Source organism: Hakea prostrata, chromosome 1, assembly GCF_041222555.1.
Source record: "Hakea prostrata isolate BN-2017 chromosome 1, UWA_Hpros_2, whole genome shotgun sequence".
In the NCBI taxonomy this organism is placed as follows: Eukaryota; Viridiplantae; Streptophyta; class Magnoliopsida; order Proteales; family Proteaceae; genus Hakea; species Hakea prostrata.
The window spans coordinates 72,209,809-72,230,419 of record NC_142600.1 but is presented as its reverse complement, the minus strand read 5'-3'; the positions used below and the strand labels follow the sequence as shown (position 1 = coordinate 72,230,419).

Sequence of the window (20,611 nt, the reverse complement as noted above, 5' to 3'; positions counted from 1 at the left end):
TAGCGAATGTGTTGGACATGGAGTTGTAGTGGGTATTTGGAACTCTGGTCATCCATGGTTCGGGGCCCAATTAATTGATTTATACCTGAGAAAAACTAATCAGGATATGGAATTGGAGCAATTGAGCATCATCCAATTTTTTTATTTTTACTATTAGATACTTGGTTTTAACTAATAAGGATATGGTTGCGCTTGACTGGTAGACCCATGTTTTCTCGCATTTTTTTTTTTGGTAATCGTAAACACATGTTTTCTGGCATGCCCAGATTAAAAGAAAATTTTAAGATTTGGAGCAGCTCCAGATTGAATTGAATCTTCAATCAACGTTAGCCTTTGATACCTTTGATATTAAAGTTATCATTTATGAGAAGCTGGTTGTGTTAGAGTTAAAGTCTCTAATACATTTTATTAAAAAAAAAGTCTCTAATACATGCTAAGGAATTAGAATTGTGCCATAAATCCAAAATACGATGGTTACAATTAGGTGACAGTAACTCTGAATTTTTTTCACAGGTCATTAAAGTTGGGTAGAAATATTGTTTCTGTTATTATCACAGGGGGGGATTTGTTCTCTTAATTGATTCATAATTGGTTGAAGTTGAGCAAGCATTTTGAAATTGCATATGCTGGCTCCCTACCCATTATTTATCAAGATTTTTAATTTCATACTAATATACAACTTGATCATGTAGATGTTGAGTTGCTTTCTAAAACAGCATGATGAAATTAAAGCGGTAGTCTTCGATGTGGATGATGACAGTTCACTAAGAATGGATGTGTTTGATGTTGTATTTTACAAACATTGTTGGAGTGTTGTTGGCGATGATGTTTGTAAATTTGTATCTGATTTTTTCAAAAACCTTAGTCCCTCACAAATTAAGTTCTTCAGACTCACATTGTCCCTCGGCAAGTTAAGCTCTCCAAATTCACTCTTATCTGTGAATCTCAGATAATTTTCAATGACTATAGGCCTATTGCTGTTAGTTCCCTATTCTAAGTCACATGCTTTTCTTAGGTCAAGTTTGGCAGCAAACTTTTGTTTGCCAGATTTAAGATGATAGTCATAAAGAGTTTCTGACATAGAAGAACATTGTCACTAATCTATCTTCCATGGATGAATATCGGTTAGTTGATGTCAACCAATTTGTGAATGATGTCTTTCATCCTATTCACAATGATCTTTGCAATAAATATGTAGAGTAGGGAACTAAAAGCAATAGGCCTATAGAGGTCTTAGACAAGGATGTCCGATGTCTCCTTCTCTTTTTAACATAGTGCCACAGATGCTCTTTGAATCCCTGGGCAACAATTTCAAGTGATTTCATTCATAACCGACATTGAAGAACCAGGTATCACTACTATTTGTTTTGCAGATGATTTGATTGGTTTAGGGAAAGGAATTCAATCAAATGCCACTTAGTTTGGATTGTCAATAGCTCTATTTTTTGGTAAGAGCTCCAATGATACCAAAGTGGCTTTTACTAGTATTCTTGGAGTTTGAGAAGGTAACCTTCCTGTCAAATATCTTGGCATCCCACTTGGATCCAAGACTTTATTTGTCTCTGACTATGATGGTCTAATCAATAAAGTGGAAGAGGGTGGATTTGCCCTATGTCGCTTGAAAGAATGGAAAATTGTAGGTCTAATGAGACATATGTGGAAACTCGCTTGTGGAGAACAATCTTGTTGGGCGAATTTTTTCAGAACTCGCTAGCTTAAAAAGTATTCGGATTGGTCATTACCAAGACCCACCCGATACTCTTCATCCTTCCGTCATATCTTAGAAACTAGAAATTTGACTGTGGGACTTGTAAAGTGTCTCATAAAAGATGGAGAATCCACTCAGTTATGATATGATCCCTGGTTGGATGGAGGGACGCTGTGACAGAATAGTATGCCAATTACCTAAGCTTTGGGAAGAAGCATCTTTGCAATGGTGAGCCATCTTATAGATGATGAGGGGAATTGGCAGATGGATATTGTAGACCCTATTGTTATGGAGCTTTGGGATGAAATTCCAAGCTTTGTCTCTATCCTCGCCTTCCTTGCGACTCAGTGGTGTGGACACCTAGTCCAACTGGTATTTTCTTTCTACGAACGGCCTGTGACAACATTAGAAAGAGGGCCATGAAAGTGATATGAGCGTCATTAGTTTGGTCCAAGAAAAATCATCCATGATTCTCCTTTATGACTTGGATGGTTTGTCATGGCCTTCTCTCAACCGGGCTCAATTGAGAAGTTGGGGTGTTGAAATTGATTCCTCCTGTGTACTTTGCAATAATGGGGATGAAGATATGGAGCATTTATTTTTTTCTTGCACTTTTTTAGTAGGAATATGGCACTGAGATTTGTGGCTTAATGGTTTCTCATGTGGGCCTCTGAACTCTTGGAACGCTGAGCTTGAAATGGCATGCTCTCATATGACAGGGTCTTCCAACAAGAGCAGACGTTCGTTGCTTTGTTGTAACAACATCAATTTGTAGAATATGGGAATAGCGTAACAATCGTATCTTTAATGTAACCACTTTTGAAGCACAAGCAGTTTATGAGAAGATTCGAACCGACAAATGGTCTCGCTTTGTGCACCAGCCCCTTAGGGTCATACACACGGAGGGGGACAAAAACTTCTTTGCTCGTTGACACCTTCTAGTCACCTTCCACATACCTAAAGCCGTGTGTTTAAGAAAGCCAAGGCCGGCACTGAACTGGATTGCTATCAATTGTGATGGATCTTGTAGAGAAAATATTGGTGGATATGGATCTATAGCTTGGAATCAACATAGCATGATTTTTTTTGCACTTGTAGGTGGGATTCTTGAGGATAATATTACTCGCTTGGAACTATTTGCTATCAAGCGTGGGTTGGAGACCACAATAAACATGGGCTACGACTTAATTGAAATCCGTCAGATTCAATGGTGGCAATCCAATCAATACAAGAACATTTCTCTACATCTTGGAGGGACATCGACTTGGTCTTGGAGATTAGGGAATTTGAGAGGAATTTTAATCTTTGTAATTTTGTCCATCATGTTTGAGAGATTAATACATGTGTTGCTTAGGTGTCCCTTCTTTCTCTAGCCACATGTCATCATCTAAACCATTAATCAAAACACATTTAATATCATTTATACAGTAAAATCCATGATTAGAATAATGGACGTTAGTTAGAGAGTTGCGGGCCCATCTTGTGGTCCTTTTGTTTGGCCTACCTTGAGGTTTCCTCTTATTACCTTCGAGTGCAAAAAATTACGATAGTTATTGAGCGCGGTCTAATTTCGCCGTATAAGGCATTGGCGAACGAAAACATTTTTTGACCCAGTTATAGAAGAAGGATCCAAACGTCATTTTAATCTAAGGTATCAAGGCATTCCAACACAACATTAAAATAATAATATAATGGTTGACCAGAATAATAATAATATAATGAGACGCGGGTCATCACATCCACCCCCCTTGAAATAAATTTTGTCTTCGAAATTTGCATTCCTCATCAAGCAAAGAGTTGGGGATGTTGAGGTCTCATGTTGAATTCAAGTTCCCATGAAGCTTCTTGACTTGAGAGTGATTGCTCTACAACACCTTCACAAGTGATACCCATATGTTCCTTAATTTCTCCTTTGATTTGTAATATTTCAATCGGCTTCTTTTCATATGAGAGATCTTCCTTCAATGTTAGTGGTTCATATTACAACACATGTGTGGGATCCGCTACATACTTTTTCAGTATGGATACATGGAAAACATCATGTGTATTGGACAAATATGGAGGTAAAGCAAGTCTATATGCCACTGCTCCAACTCTTTCTAGAATCTCAAATGGCCCCATGTACCTAAGGCTTAGCTTTCCTTTTTTGCCGAAATTCATTACACCTTTTATCAGTGCAACTTTCAAGAAAACTTTATTGCCCAACTCAAATTCCAAGGGCTTTCTTCTAACATCCGCATTATTTTCTGTTTGCTTTGAACAACCCTCATTCTCTTTTGAATTAATTTTATTTTCTCACTAGTCTTGTGTACAAGGTCTGGCCCCAACACTTGCTTCTCGCCAACTTCATCCAACATATTGGAGATCTGCACTTCCTCCCATATAATGCTTCATAGGGTGCCATTCCAATAGTAGACTGGTAGCTATTGTTATATGCAAACTCTACCAAATATAGGTGGTCAGTCCATCTTCCCTTAAAGTCAATCACGCAAACTCTAAGCATGTCCTCCAAAATTTGAATTGTCCTTTCAGATTGTCCATCAGTATGTGGAGGAAATGCAGCGCTGAAGTTTAATTGAGTGCCAAATACCTTCTGCAAACACTTCTAAAACTTAGATGTAAACCTAGGATCTCGATCAGACACAATAGATGTTTAAAGTTCAAATTCATAAAGGTTTTTTTTTTTTGTGCGTGCATTTGATCAATGTAGGGCTACCCATCGGGGAGACTTTATCAAGATGGACTATAGTTCAACACCATTGCGTGTTATGTGGTGGTAGAAGTACTTAATCAAATTAGCATCTATATATCGATTGTGACGTGATTAGGCGCATATGGGCAGCAGGCTCCTTAGGCACTGTTTGTTTGCTGGATCTTAAATGGGGTGAGAAAAAGTTTGAAGATGTAAATTTTTCTATGAAATCTCTTGTTTGGTTCAATAGAATAAGAAAGTGGGCAGACAAGCTTCCTTAATTTAAAAAAGCTTGTCTATTAGTGTGGCATGTAAATTTTTCCACCCCATTTCTTTTCAAAATCCCACTAAATAAGTTGACTTTGTGAAAAAGTGTGGGATCCAACAAAAGTAGAATCTACATTTGAAACTTTTTCACAAAATCATTGCATTTCCTTTTATATTCCCTCATACCACTACATATAGGTCCCACATGTTTTTTCTTTTTCACCTTACTTCTACAAACAAATGGTGTCTTAGGAATAAAAACTAAATCTTTTCCCCAAACTAATTTCCCACATTATGTTTGTTTGTATTGTCTTACCAAGCAAGCCTAGATAAACCAATGTTATGTTGTGTTGGTGTGAAGAATATAATCTTAGCTCCTTGGTTAGTCCTGGATTGGGCTTGATTCCTGCGACCAAAACAAAGATGAGAGTGGGCCGCCTCTGAGGATGGGAAGCCACCTCTAGAGATTCTTCTTGAGAAAGATATCCAGCAAAGGAGATTCAGAAGAGCAAAACCAGAGAGAGAGACCCCCTTAAGCACGATGCTGGAATATATATATAGATCCCTATCTTACCAGCTCATTATTGTTTTATGGCCTTTGGATACGTATCTGATCCAACGAAGGGTGGATGATGGAAGAGGCTTCATGAGGAGGCAAGTCAGGTTGCCAGGTGGTTCCGCCATCGGAATGTCTTGTCGATGAATTGGAAGTCAGTGTTACTTTATTGATGACATGACCGCGGCTCACAAATGAAGGGACAATCGAGTCACCAGCTTTGGGCTCGAGGAAGTCCTTGAGTGTATCAGAAGCTTTCCTATTCGCAGTGGGATAATGAGAATCCCTGATGCATTAAATGCTGGGATGTCATCATGTGGAAAGCTTTTCCTTGGCCCCTTCCCTCTAGAAGTTCCATGTGAAGGGGAAGAAACCAAGTTCGTACCATTCTCTATGCGACTTCTCTGGAAAAGATTCTTTGGGGGGAATCTGGGTCGAGAAGTACCTGTCAGATGTCCCTGGTCCAAATGTAACCCACAAGGGTTGGTTCAGGTACCAATTCTTCGGTCCCAGGTTTGTAGATTATGCTAATAACACATTGGATGTTTTCAATTATGATGATTACTTGCTATGGCATTTAGTTACTACGTAATGAGGTAGTATTTCGGCATATAGATCCCAACCTCACATGGGTTATTGAGTTTGTCTCCAAATGGGTAAGAGATATGCAAATCTCAGCCCTGGGAATGAAGGGGGAAACTCCTCTAAACCAGTTCTAGAACTACGTACCAAATGTATATGTAAGGTTTTGGGCGAGGTTGATTTACGAAGTAATACAATTTTTATGTGTGCAAGATATGAATCATGTGGACATGTAAATTAGGACTCATACAAGGAAGCAACACAACCAAAGCAGTCATAAGTGGACTGCAGAATGAGATACAATATGCCAAGCAGATGCACAAACTCGTAACTATATCTGGAGTAACATTGATAATTTGGAGGCCTATATTCCGATGCCTAGGAAGGTTTGGCCTGTGGATGTAATAGAGGATTAGCTCACGTTGGCATGGCAAACGAAGGATAAGATCATTCAGCCTTTCGGAGCCAAAGCAATTTAGCAATGCATGTCCCAAATATACAGGAGGATATTGGATGGGAGGAAATACCCCTAGAGGATTGTTGGAAATATGTTTAAAACTTTATGTATATTAGTTATACATTTTATTTAAATATATGTTTTAATCATGTCTTTTATTTTATGATTTCTATAACGAAAACTTTAGTCCCACATTGGGCAGAAAGGAGCTAATTATCACATTTATATATAGTAAAGACCAATATAATATAACTTTGGAGTTAAGGATCGAACCCTGTGCAACGCGAACCAAGTCTGAACACTGGCATGATCCAGCCATGCTTGTATATCTATATACTATATATTAATTAATATTAATAATTCTATATGATTCGGAAAGCCCATTTTGTCATGGGCCCTAATTTGAAAAGCCCACTGTTGGGTGAAAGTGTGGAGATGCCTGTAGGGAATTGAGCTGAAAGGAACCCTCACAAAGGAGGTGACCTTATCGGAGGTCAGCTGAATAGGTACCTCCGATATAAACTCATTTTCGAGTTCATTTTTAACACTCTCTCTCTCTCTCTCTCTCTCTCTCTCTCCCTCTCCCTCTCCCTATTGTTATTCTATTAGTAACCTTTATGGGGTGCAACCTTAAAGTTTTGGGCTTACTGATTTTAGGGTGAAGACACATTTGGAAACCGTATTGCATAAATCAAAGTGTTTAAATACCTAAAAGAAAGTACCTCTGGTTCTTTCAACAAAAACAACCCAAAAAAGAAAAAATACTAAAATCTTGTGTCTGGATTTTGAAAGAGTTCTGTTGGATTTTGAAAGTGGAGTTCTGTTTTTTCTGAACTGCTTAGGCTCTATGGACTTGCTCGATGAATTTTGTTAGGGGAGCAACACAAAATGCTCTGAGTTTGGATTTTCTATCGTCAAGTAAAGATCTGTGCTTCCCTCACACCCCTTTAATGCAAATTAAAATGAGGTCCACGTAGAGCTGCTAGGGATTCTATCTTTGTTAGGACTTAAAAGGAAGTGCCTCCAAATATGTAGTTGAAAGGTGTGAGAAGAGCATAGAATCCAAACTCAAATACTCCTACTCAAGTCAGCTTATAGAATAGGTGTTCAAATGCCTCTGCTGGTCTGACCCTTCCTACCTCCTTTCAGAACCCACTATAGTGTTGAATATCTTGTCTGGTGTTCTCCTTATATTTTTTTGTGCAAGTAGATCTGCAAATATAGTGGCTCACTGTCTCTTTCAGGGCAATTCATACCCTCGAAAGGGTTTTATAGAAGCCTTTCCCAAAGATGATCTGAAGCAGCTTTTGCCTGGTTTGGCATAATATGTCTATCAGAGTGTCCTTTGCACGCTTAAAAAAAATAAAGAAATAGAAAAAGTAAGCACTCATGGGTAATCACAACTTGAACAAACAAGTTGCTTTTGCAATGGTTGCGTGATCTAAATGAAAACTACTTATTCACAAGTAAATCAAACAAAGCTAGTTTTGCAACGGCTACATGTTATCAAGCAATAACAACTTATTCCTCTCTTCCTACAGATGAAAATCACAGCATTCCTACTACTCGACCCAAAAAAAAAAAAAAAACTGTGAACTGTAATAACAATAAATACGCATCACAATCAATAGAAAAGCTCTTGGCGGTAGTGGGCTTCTAGGATCCTGCAAGGCAAGTTCTCTAATTTGTCCCCCTAGTGTACTCTCTGATGTATAATCTTAGAAGGAATACCAGGAAACTGCCCAGAGAGTGCTTCTGATTGATGCTAAGTTCTGGAAACCAAGTTTCAGGTGATAGCACTATCATTTTCGAAGAGAATGTCACTATGTTAATGAATGTGGTGTATAAGCCCTTCTTTTGGGGTTGGGGGGGGGGGGGGGGGGATGCAAATTCAGAGGAAGTATGATAATTGCTCCTTCTTCCTCGAACCTCCTTCACCGTACAACTCATTCCACTGCTTCAGCTCAGCCATTATAGATCCCCCAGTCGCAAAACTAGTGGCCACCTGAATTAAATTCAATTACACAAACATGTAGACATTCAGCTGGAGAATGGAAAAATCATTGTGTACTAGAATACTGCTTTCCACAAATGAGAACTATGTATAGAAAGCAGTCCAATGAGTGGCTGGCAAGTCCACTTAAAAGTTACCTGATTCTTTGCCTCTCTCATGTCTTCCATATTTAATCGTCTCAGGATAATTGGACTCTCTTCTCTAGGTTCTTCTTCTGTACATGGAGCCTCTTTTGAGGTTTGTCCTTCCTCAGCTCTCTTCTTTCTCTCCTATAAGTTCACCCCCCCCCCCCAAAAAAAAAATTAGAGACTAACAAAATATAGATCTACATTGCAAAAATGTTGAACAAGACCTACAAAGAAGCACAATGACAACAATAATGCAATGTCATAAGCACCGATGGCAACAATGAATGGGTAACTAAAAATGAAAATACTTACCATATCCTTCAGCCTCTCTTGTTGGATTAGCTCTCTAACAGGCCGATAAGCGGCTGTTGTGCACAAGTTCTGTTTTCAAACAGATATTTTCCTTGTTAATTGAAGCTTATCACAAATCAATAGTGAATGATTTGAGGTTATATACGAACCTTGAGATCACTTCCGCTGTAACCCTCTGTCATGGTGGCAAGCTCCTTAAAGTCTAGTCCTTCTTCAACCTTCTCTTTCGCTAGGAGTGTTTTCAAGATCAATTCCCTGCTTGCTGCAGATGGTAGACCAACCATGATTCTGTTCATTGCAGCAAATAAGATAGTTATCATTCCACTGAACAACAATAACATTTACTGGCACGAATATCCATAGGGTGTTCTTACATCCAACTCCTGGAAACAACTCAAAAAACTATCCAGTTAATTACATAACTTGATCAGAAAAAAGAATTACATTACTTTTATCCAGACACTGCAAAATGCTTTTGTTTGGATAAGTAATGGGCCCAGTTTCACAGCTGAAACTATAACCAAGACAAAAAGCGATGGTCTATTCAACCTAACTTCTAAGAGTAGAGTCAAAACTCAAAAGATAGTGACAACTGAATGTGTTAACGTAATGACATGGTGAATGGAAAATTCAATGACAAAAATTATAAATTCTAAGCAGACATACCGACGCTCAAACCGCCTAATGATTGCTTCATCAAGATCAAACGGTCTATTTGTGGCAGCTAGAACTAGGATCCGCTCTCCAGGTTTTGTCAGCAACCCATCCCAATGTGTCATAAACTCATTCTTGATTTTCCTCATTGATTCATGTTCCCCCACTCTGGACCTTTGCCCAAGCATACTGTCAACTTCATCCACAAAAATAATTGTAGGAGAGACCTTTGCTGCAAGGGTGAACAGAGCTCGGACATTCTTTTCATCTTCCCCAAACCATTTTGAAGTGATGGTGGACATGGAGACATTAATGAAGCTTGCTCCAGCCTCATTCGCAATGGCCTTGGCCAGCATTGTCTTCCCAGTACCAGGAGGCCCAAATAGCAATATTCCTCTGCAAGGTTTTAGAAGCCCTCCTTGGAAAAGGTCTGGTCTTCGAAGAGGAAGCATGATCAGCTCCTGAAGGGATTCTTTAATCTCATCCAGTGCACCAATATCTTCAAACGTGACTCCAATCTCACTAGCAGGGATGACTTCAGGTCTTATGCGCTTCTCAAATTCATTGTCAGGGGGAACTTCCTGTTAAGAATAATTAACATGCCAGACTACTTCAACACATAGTCAAGGGGAAGTGAGAACTGGGAAAGAAGAAATTTTGAGAAAACAATAGACCAAGGTCATCTAAAAAGCTGAAGTCCTTGTAGGACTTTTGAAAGAAGACTTCATGTTGATGCATAAGTTAAAACCATTCAAGAATCCTATCCTGTTACTTAATAAACTACACTCACACGCACTTTTGTTGGGGGGGCTTGGATTTCTCCATCCTTCACCAGTGGAATCGCTGCTTCAGTTTTTTTTTCAGGGGCCTGACCCTCGGCCTTTGATTCAGGCTTTGATTCAGGCTTCGTTCCAGAAGCCTCTTCCCCTTCTGGTTCCTAAAACCAATGACAGAAAGAAGCATAATAAGATTAAACTAGGACTTTTAACATCAATCTCATAACTCGCAATATATTCAAGGAAAAAAGAAGACAGAACAGACCTTAGCAGATTCAGCATTGGCCTCCAGTTTTAGGGTGTCTTTGCTACCAGACTCACCATCCTGGAATATACTCAATCCATGGGACAAACTGTTTCATTGTTAACTAGTAAGAAATACGATAGGATGCAGTTAACCATAATTAACAATTTATCAAATGATCTCCTAGTCTGACCTATTGGATGAGATGACAAGCTTGCCATTTCTGTATTCAGGATCCTTGTTATTCATGAGATGGTAAGAGATTGCTGAAACTATAATCTCTTCTATGTATTTACTGAGAACCATTGTGTCTGCATGGCAGATTGAACCTAGATCCTCACACTCGAGATCATTTGCAGCAAGAACCTCGGTAATATGGTGTCTGTTATCCTGATACTGGATCATCTTCTTATCCTCTTCCAGATGTGATTTCCAGCTCACCAGGTGTGTCTCTTCTTCAGGTGGCTTGATGTCTATGTTATAAGGAAATAGAAGGGTAAGCCTGTCATCCACTTCATTGTAGTCATTACTCAGATCCAGCATACGTGAACCAAGGATCAGCACCGGTCCTGAAATGTTCTTCAGCATTTTTTGGAATAATGTGTATACCCTTTCTGATCGAAAGAGAAGTTTTTCAGCATCCCTGATGTAAAGAACAAAGGGATTGTTTTTTGACTCTGAAACTAGGACCTGCAGAGATAAGTCAAATTCAAGCAACATGACCAGCCAATGAGAGAACAGTCATAGATGGTGTTGTTAAAAAGTGACTTAAAGGCAACTACCAGGAGAGAATTTCACTAGATGCTGTTACATGCAATAATCACAACTCTTCACAACAACATTACCTTGTATAGTGATTGTATAAGAAGTTTTTCATCAAAAGCCCAGCTGCTGTTACGCTTGAGACCACCTAAAGAATGGGGGGGGGGGGGGGACAAAAGAAGGAAACATAAGAGATTGTAATAATAAGAATAATTTTTTTTTCCAACGTAAACCAATCCTAAAAGGCAATTGATTTTCAGGACTGGAATTGAAGATACGAATTATGTTGTACACAGAGTACAAGATGACGACGAATTCATATGAAAAATCCACATCTGCTTATTTGACAGTCGAGTTTGTAAGTCAAATGACACTTTCAGACATTCTTTGCATAAGAATACTTGAAAAGAGTTAATAATTTGCACTACAGAACAAACAGGAAGGAGGTAATTATTCTTCAACTTTAAAAGAATTTATAAATAAAATATTATTCACAACCATGAGAATCAAGCAGTTGAGGAAAGAAGGGGATCAGACCAGTGGTGGGGTGAGGAACCAAACACCATATTGCTCTAGTCAGAGTGGTAGCCTGCCTAATCCCAGCACTTGGATGTCCAAAACAAGAACCAATTCAATAAACAACTCTTAGCACCCAATCAAGGTAGGCAGTTGGGTTTTGCCGAGGGATTGACATGGATCAATATTGCATAGATGCTGAATCGTACTAAAAGTTAGCATTATGGGACCTGAAGTCACTAAACACACTCTTGCAGATTAGGAACTACTCTAATCGTAACCATAAACATTAGCCTTTTTCAAAAGGATTCACATCATCAATCTTCTGTACCATACAGCCTCAGGTTTGGGCCAACAAAAGTCTGAAACTTCAGTTGTCTCAACTCAGGTCGTGCACTGCCCAGGTTTCACCCAAATTGGGGGATTTTCTTGAATCAGTCTTTCATGCCTCTGCCTCCACACTTGCACAGATGATGGTAAAAGAATCCAGGGTTGAAAATTTTTTGAATTCTCTATAGTTTAGATTAAAGTCATTCAATTTTTCAAGATCACAACAGGAAACTGCACAATGGCAAAAAGTGCATGTCTACTCAAGATTGCACAGGAGGCCAAAGAGTTATCTTTCAGAAGTGAGACACATAGGAAGTTACAAAAAGAAGTCAAACATTCCAAGAGGACTGGTAATTGACATACCTACCCTCGCCCAATTTTATTTAATATTGTTTTTAACTTTCAGAAACAACTCAGTAATTCTTTTTCTTCTCTAATTTTAGCAAAAAGTTTGGTCCCAAATCAGGTCATAGCCTAGTTTAAGACCGAAATTCGCATCTGAAACCCAATGAATGATGACAGTCCTATGTCTCATTCAGGGGGAAAAAATAAGATTATCATAACCCTCCTTCCATTATTTCATTCAGAGATATAAAAATGGAGTACCCCTGCACCCACAGATTATTTCAGCCATTTTAGTTGATAAACCCTGGAAGATTGAAACCTAGCATATAAGGCAGAAGCAGACAGTAGGACTGAACATGGCTTTCTCCTACCTAACATTACATCACAACAAGCAGGCACCTTCATTCCACCAACCAATATAGTTATCCAAGGAGCATAACCAATTTAGCAGTTCTGGGTTTAACTTATAATCCATATTGAAGGAACTAGAAGAGCTAGGAGTAAACCTAAGATAACCTTAGGAGAAGTGGTGAGAAAGGATATGTATAGCTTAGGCCTTGTATCTAGCATGACCTCGAACAGAACTGATTGGAGGGTTTTAAGAATCCATGTAGCCAACCCCATTTAGTTGGGACAAGGCTTATTGTTGTTGTTGTATAGAATTTTCCAACAGATAATTGTTACTATTCATTACAATATATACTGCACCAAACCAACGTCTCTCTCAGCATTAAAATTTCTGACTAACCTCCTGGATTTGAGGCAGGAGACTGTGAAACAACACTGCTGATGTCAGCTGCAGCAGAGGCATTTCTACGAAGGTTTGGAGGATTATTAGAAGCTTCTGTTTCCCTGAAGGTAAGAAAGATGATACATATTTAGGTGCAACATGGGAAAGGTAACTGGAACTTTTTTTCTGTGATCTATCGAGAACTCCTACTGTGCCATATACCTTGATCGGATCTCTGCACCACTGTTTTGCCTCCTTAATGTGCCTGTGGTAACCACATGGTATTAAGCAGGGAAAGAGTGAAATATTGTAAAAGCTAGCAGGAGAATATGAAAGTACAATTGCTAAAACCAAAAGGTGATTGTGATATCAAGAACGACAATTACTAAAGGAGCAATAATGCTTCACTGCATAAAATGACAGAGAATTGCATTATCTATCCGTCTGGCCATTCAAATTGGTGGCTGCAGCAGCACAATAGGAAAGACGAGCCACTACTGAAAGATCTAGGTAAACTAATTTACAGTAGCACATTAACCTACTTGATTTCCATTAAATGATTAACTGAAGCAAGGTATTTATTCCATAAAAGCTTCATTTATGAAACTAGAGTGAAGTTTTATTTCTTCTGGCATTAACAGAAGAGACATTAGGAAAAAGTCCTTATGAGTATGAACACACCACTGAAAGCCCTATGTTTAATCAGAATTAGAAAAAATGAAAATCTGTCATTCTTAAATATAGAGTTTAAGTTGATGCCACATATCCATGTCATACAATAATGTCCCTGTTCAAGACTCCTAATTGCACGCAAATACGCCAAGGCCAGTTGTAAACAGGGCTACCCGCATACTTCACTGGCACCACTGTTCCCTTTATTGCTCTAGTTGCAAGTACCCAGTGATCAGCCTTACTAGCCTAACCATGACTATCAAAAGAAAATATGTAATCCCCACTAAATAAATAAATGATGACAGGATCTTCCAAAAATGGAAGGTTCTAAGAGTACAAGGTAAAATGTTTTGTAAGAAATACATAGATATTGAAGTTTGGTAAACACTGTGAATCTAAGTGGAAAGTTGCAAGACCTACAACACAGACTTGTAATCAAGTAAATCATTTCAGTAAGTATTTTGTTCTTTGTGTACTTGTAGTTGTACTGATTCTCCAAAGAACCAGATGAGTCATGTGATGGATAGAAAGAGAAAAACTAGATTTGATTATATTAGCTACATTTGAAACACAGTTTGAAAAACTTTTCAGTACCTCGTGTTTCCTCCCAAGGAGGAAGGATTGAAAATGAATCAAATAAATTGGACATTCGCTCCAGTGTCATCTCTGAGATGGATCTCTTGAAAGACTACAGAAAAAGAACAGGTATATAAGGACTCTTTGAAATTCATTTCATGATTCTTCCACCCTATAGTAACACAACACAATTGGCTAACTTATCTCTTCAGTCGAAGCATCATAAAATGTGATGACTCAAACATGTCCTAGAAATGAATGAAAGTTGGAATAAAACAGCTTACATCCTATTATGTTTGAACATGAATACTTGGACACAGAATAACCCAATTGATACAATGACCCAAAGGACTGGGGTTAGATTATACTGGTAGAAGACTTACGGAATCTTTGTTGCTGGTGCCATATTTACTCTGCATCTGCACCAGGACACAATGACTCTCATTATCATCATGTTTAGCCATTGACCAGATAAATAAGTGAAAGAATGGAAGCAATAGAGACCAAAGAACTGGGACAGGACCCATCTTTTCTCTATCATCTGATAACATGGCTGTTATCCAGCTCCCTCTCTACCCCCACGATGGAAAAGAAATGGGAAGGAAATAAAAGTGCGAAGTACTCACTAACCTTCAGAGAAAAGTTGTTTACGTCTAACAACAGCAACCTGGCTTTAAAGTAGTGTGCTAATGCCTTGGCAAGCATTTGTAGGTAAATCTCTTCAAAAAATATAATTTGCAGTCAGAATTTGTTGTAAATGCAAAATAAACACATTTTCAACCCCATACTATCAAAGGATAACACAATTAAATTACCAGCAGGTCCTGATAGCAAAATGGCCCGACTGGCAGGGGAGAGATTCCTAGTGTACTTAGAAAATTCTGCTTGCTGCAGATGGAAATAGGCAGCATTTGTCAGCAACACCCGTGTTTGCTCACTGTAATTGAGTATCAACAAGAAAAAGATATCAATTCAGGAAACTGTAAATCACCAATGAGGAAAGCATTTAAAAGCAGGTAGAGAACTGGTAATAAATCATGGTAACTGTCTAGTATAGTAAGCTTCAATTAAAACATAATTTGATAATACACTTCATATTCTTATCATCTTCAAATTAATTAATATGACTAGTCATGCCAAAATACTCTTATTTCCTAGCAGCCCATATGTAATGCAGTCTGAGCCTGTCCACATTGATTTGACATGTAAACTGATATTCTTGAGCTTAAACTATCACCAAGAAGGTTCATTCAACACACAGAGAACTTATTTGATCAAAAGCACGCATGGTTTGCATGCACACAAACAAGCACTAGTAAATTTACGTATTCATCACTTACATTATTCTAAACTATTAAACTATAACAACCCCCCTTAAATAAAGTGCATGAGATTACCGTCACTGCATCATCTGGGGAGGGTCGTAATGTACGCAGCCTTACCTTGCTTCACAGAAAGGCTGTTACCCAACTAACCCACAACCACTTGTTGTGATAGAAAAACCTTAATGTTGCAACAGGTCTGCCCTCTCAAACCCCACTTATACATAGGATAAACTCTCCCATAACAAAATTTTTGCAGAGTTGCTTGTGCAGAATGCCAAAGATATGAACAGTTTGCTCATGAAAATACCCAAATAATTCTGCGAAACCCTTGGAATTATTTTGCGCAAAGATCCGAGGACACAGTAAGTAGGTGAGCTTTGAGCAAGGTTAAGCCGTGCTATTGCAGCCTGTTGGTTGTGGATTCAATACTTAGAAACAACCTATCCTTCATATGGGGTAAGGCTGCATACATTTGGCCTCCTAGACCCTGCAGTAGCAGGAGCCTTGTGCACTAAGTCGTTCTTTCTCTTTACCTGATGACACAATAATTAAGTTGTCCAGACCTTTGGGCAAAAGAGCTCACTGACAGTTTGCAGAATCACCACTGGAGGAAATCTGTTTCTCAGACCCCTCTATAAATAACTACATGCAGACACACTCACAAGTACATTTGGGGATGATTTCTGTTCTGTTGTTGTTTCTGCCATAGATTAGTATGAGATGGTAAATCCAAAGCAATCTTCATACTAAGTATCTGTATGGCATCCTTGTCCGCATCAGCCTCGGTTCCTCAATGTTTCTTGTAGTTAACTAATAATAGCTCCTAACAATGTGAGAAGCGACTCTCATTTTTGACATGTAGCTTAATGTGGCAGCATGCTCCAAGGCTGCAGCCAAATGAAGAGAGGGTGGCATGGGTAGATAGATTGACTGATTCAGGTATAACATGTATAAGAATGAAGTAAAACAAGATCTAAAATTAACCCTGGGAAACAGAGTAGGACGTAGGAAATACCAACTTGCTAGATATCACTAAAAAAGTTGTTCTAAGATTACTAGTTTTTCAACAATTCTCCAGAGGGAGAGCATACAACCAGCAAGCAGACCCAGCAACAATTTACCTTTCCTTTGGTAATGAATTTTTTTATTCATCCCCCCCCCCCCCCCCACACACACAAAAAAATCATTCTCTAGATTGTTAAAATATTTGTATGCTTCTTCAAATTTTGGAAGGGTATCTTAACAGGGAATGTTGAAGTTGATGTTGTGAAACTTAAAGAGCGACTAATTGATCTCTAGATGAAGAATTCTAAATCATTTGGTTGCTTTGTACTTGTAGGCCCATTGCACATTGAAGAGATGTTAGTAGTGACGACTGTGTCCTTAACCCATGGCAATGTAATATTTGTCTCACTGGTGCTGGCCACAAGATAAGCCACATCCCATCTATAAAGTAGAAGGAAAGGTTTTTTGAACAATTTTGAATCTATTTGCAGTCATTTGAGGGATTTCCTACAAAAAATCCGGAAAGCATGCCTTGAAACGATACTATCTGTTAACAAATCTACATATCCAACTTCCTACCAAAAGTAGGACCAACCATATATGTTTCTTCGTTTTTTCCAACCAAAGAAAAGCATACCCATATTTGGCGGGACTTTTTTAATGTTCATCATGTTCTGTGGAAAAAGAACAGTAAAAGAAACAGGGTGCACAATAAGAATGTACGCCGTCTCTTACCTGAGGTAGTAAGGGAACTCGTCGAAGGTGATATCGTTTTCTGTGCCATTGACGACTTGTCGAAGTAATTCCTGTTCGATCCGCTCTCCGGTGATGACATTTGGAGAAGAATTGGTTCTTCCAGTCCAGTTACTCAATGTTTGCCCTGAAGCCAAACCAAGGCCGACTCCGACGCCGATCCCCACTGTCAATGCCGACATGAGCATCTGTTTTTGTTCCATCGCCTTCCAACTCTTTTGAGTAGAGAGAGGGGAATAGCCAAACTTGAAATTTTCAATTCTCCGCACTCAATTATGAGCAATAAAGGAGTCCTAGGTTGGAAAATAGCAAGACGAAATCAGCAGAGAGAAGGAAGCCGTTTCTCAATAATTAAAGTAGAAACGGAGATTCAGAACCTTCATAAACCAAATTTCTAAAAGATGAAGCAGCAGCTATCCAGTTTAAATTCATGAAAACATCTCAAAACTTCAATGCTATATAAATTGAATCTTCACAGCATTACGGATCCTATATAAGTGTTAAATATATCCCGAAAAAATTCAATTTCAAATTCAAATGTATTTTGATTTAATCAAACTCTTATCCGTTGGTTGTTAAAGATAGAGTTTCAGAAGACCAGAACTCTAATTGAAACGTTATAGATTATTGAGAAAAGCAAGCTGGATTCTTCCACATCTTCTGAATTTTACACACATAAACCAGAATATTCGAACACTTCTAAGTATCAAAATCGACAGTTGAATTTGAACTCTAAAACATAAAATCTACTTCTAAGTTCGATCGAACAGATTGATTTCTCTGGAATTTCTACAAGATGACCTTATTAAGCTGCGATTATCGAGAAGTGCTCCTGTTGAATCCAAGTGTATCTCCCTCTTTCGCTATGCTTTTGAGTAAATTCAGTGTTCTTCAAGTGAGCCAACCTATTTATAGCCACCAAGAAAAAGCAAGGCTGCGGAAAGGAATAGTTAAGAGTAGCTTTTTACATTTCTTTTAGAATACTTTCCGGCCACCGGCAAATCAGAATTCACGGTGAAAATTACGCCGGTTTTACGACCTGACCTGAAGTTCATTCAAAACCTTTTCTCTGGTTTATAAAGATTTTCATGAATCCATGCCGCCTACTTAGTTGCCAATGGTATTTATAGTGGTTCCTACGTGGCACGATGTTGACGGTTTAGATTTCGTGTTTGACTTTTTGATCTTTTATTTGACGGTTGTTTCTTTCTTTCTTTTTCTTTTTGACTAGTTTCTTTTGACGGCCAGACTATGAAATTGCGAGCGGCTCATCGAAGTAGGCAACCCACTTAGGAATGGTGGAAATTTTCTATTTTTTTAAATTTTCGGGGTAAGATTGTCATTTTTTTATTTTTTTTTGGGTGGGAAATTTTTCATTTTAATAAATTGAAACAAATAAAGTAAATCAGGGTGGAGAGGCAAGGTGTAATTATGAATCGGATCGCACTAATTGGGTTGTCAGACCAAAATTCTGTCAGAATCAAGACCGGTCATAACTGCCCATCCATACGATAGCGAGTTACACTGTTACATTACAAAACTCCCGATTCCGAATATTCCCGATATCCTTTCGGGAACTTCACCTCCTTTCCACGTGTCAATTATTGTCACGTAAGAAGTTTAACCACGTGTCATGATGGTGCAGCCAACGTGGAACCAACTAGATGTTCGAAAAAAAATGCCTGTGCTGACGGACGGATGAGATAAATGAAGAAGTGGTTGGTGGATGTGTCACATCCACCTGAGTAGAAGGTTGTGCTCTCTTACACCTCTTCATTATATGTTAACTTAAAAGAATCTATCTTTGTCCACTTATGATTCATTTTATCAATATTTAAAATATAATAAAAAAATGTGGAGAGAGTACAATCTTTGAATCGAAAGTAAATAATTTGGACTCCTTTACTGTACATGTAATAGGGGTATATCTCTAATCCACTTTGTTAGTATTTAGAAATGTGTCTCCTGTTAAATGTATTGTAGAAGGGTGAGATGGTAAAAGACTTGAAATGAAGGATCTAGGACCTGCAAACAAGATTCTAGGGATGCAAATTCACCGAACAGAAATAACAGGAAGATTTGACTATTTCAGAAGAGTTATTTAAGGAAAGTCTTGCACGCTTCAATATACAAGACTGTAAACCAATTTCTACTTCTCTTCCTGTTAATGTCAAGTTATCTTCAAGTATGTGTCCTAGCAATGAAGCAGAGATAAATTTCTGTTTATATACATCAAAGAAAGAGTTTTAACTTTTTTGGAGACTATAGTGGTTACAAGGTAAATTGTGTTTAGAATTAGAATCGATAAGTGTTACAGGGTAGATTGGATGAAGTAGAACTGATCAACAGAGGTTTGAGTCAGGTGAAACTCAAGAAGATTGAGTAAGGTTGGATTTAGAGACCAAGTGCTTCACGTTTCATTGAGTTGGTTAATAGATGGGGAGCTGTATAAAATCACACCAAACCACTTCAATATATAATACAACATGGTAATAGAAAACAAGTTTTAATTCAATATCGGTTTCTGGTGCCAAATTGATTGTGTTTACAGAAGACATACCGCATCATATTTGTACAGTTTTTGTACCATTTTCATCTCTACTTTTCAAACCAATTTCATACCGAAATCTTACCATACCATATCGAAAACGAAAACCAAATTATTAATACTGTACCATTTTACACCCTTACGAGAAGCATATTCCTCTGTCCATGTGGACAGTGAATCAAAACCTAAAGAAGACGAGGGTAGTTGTACTTCTCATAGAGGACTTGGATGTTTCAAACAACTTCAACACATATTTCCAACCCTCCTCCACCTACTTAAGCATAAATAAATCTTCTTTAAAAATAAAAATTTCATAATAGAGTTGCAGTCTCATGTGTGTCCTTTTCTATATATAAATTTATTAAGTATGTGTATAATGCCTTCCCAAGAGGGAAGGAAAGTGAGGCAAAGGCACAATAAAAAGTTTAGCCACAATGTGAATGTTGGTGCTAAGCATGTGGCAATGAGTCAACAATCCATTTTGTTTATGCATCTTAGATGGTTATTCGCTGTCCAACCACGAGGTGGGTTTGAATCTCATGTCGCTTAGCTTCGTTACAACCCTACAACCATTTGCTTTCCTTCTATTCTGCTTTCCCTCTTCTTGAAGTAATCTTCTTTTTTCTTTCCTGCCATGCTTTTCTCTTTCTTTCTTTCCA

At 38.3% G+C, this 20,611-nt stretch overlaps 1 protein-coding gene across 3 annotated transcripts; it reads right to left on the bottom strand.

The window, feature by feature from the left end:
* Window positions 1-7,208: 7,208 nt before the first annotated feature.
* On the bottom strand, window positions 7,209-18,487 carry LOC149029832 (uncharacterized). 3 transcript variants are annotated; one of them, XM_089142179.1, is made up of 17 exons: window positions 18,206-18,487; window positions 17,387-17,697; window positions 15,137-15,258; window positions 14,952-15,040; window positions 14,705-14,740; window positions 14,340-14,433; window positions 13,296-13,338; window positions 13,092-13,195; window positions 11,236-11,300; window positions 10,584-11,080; window positions 10,412-10,499; window positions 10,161-10,307; window positions 9,383-9,951; window positions 8,866-9,004; window positions 8,717-8,785; window positions 8,414-8,545; window positions 7,209-8,267 (listed from the first exon to the last, which is right to left on the bottom strand). In XM_089142179.1, the coding sequence occupies exons 2-17, from the start codon at window positions 17,605-17,607 to the stop codon at window positions 8,154-8,156; spliced, it is 2,529 nt and encodes an 842-aa protein (XP_088998305.1). In that variant the 5' UTR covers window positions 17,608-17,697; window positions 18,206-18,487; the 3' UTR covers window positions 7,209-8,153. The 3 variants fall into 3 exon arrangements, with proteins under 3 accessions (XP_088998305.1, XP_088998307.1, XP_088998306.1); XM_089142180.1 differs by having other exon boundaries at window positions 7,210-8,267; window positions 10,167-10,307; XM_089142181.1 differs by lacking the exons at window positions 13,092-13,195; window positions 13,296-13,338.
* Window positions 18,488-20,611: the final 2,124 nt, after the last annotated feature.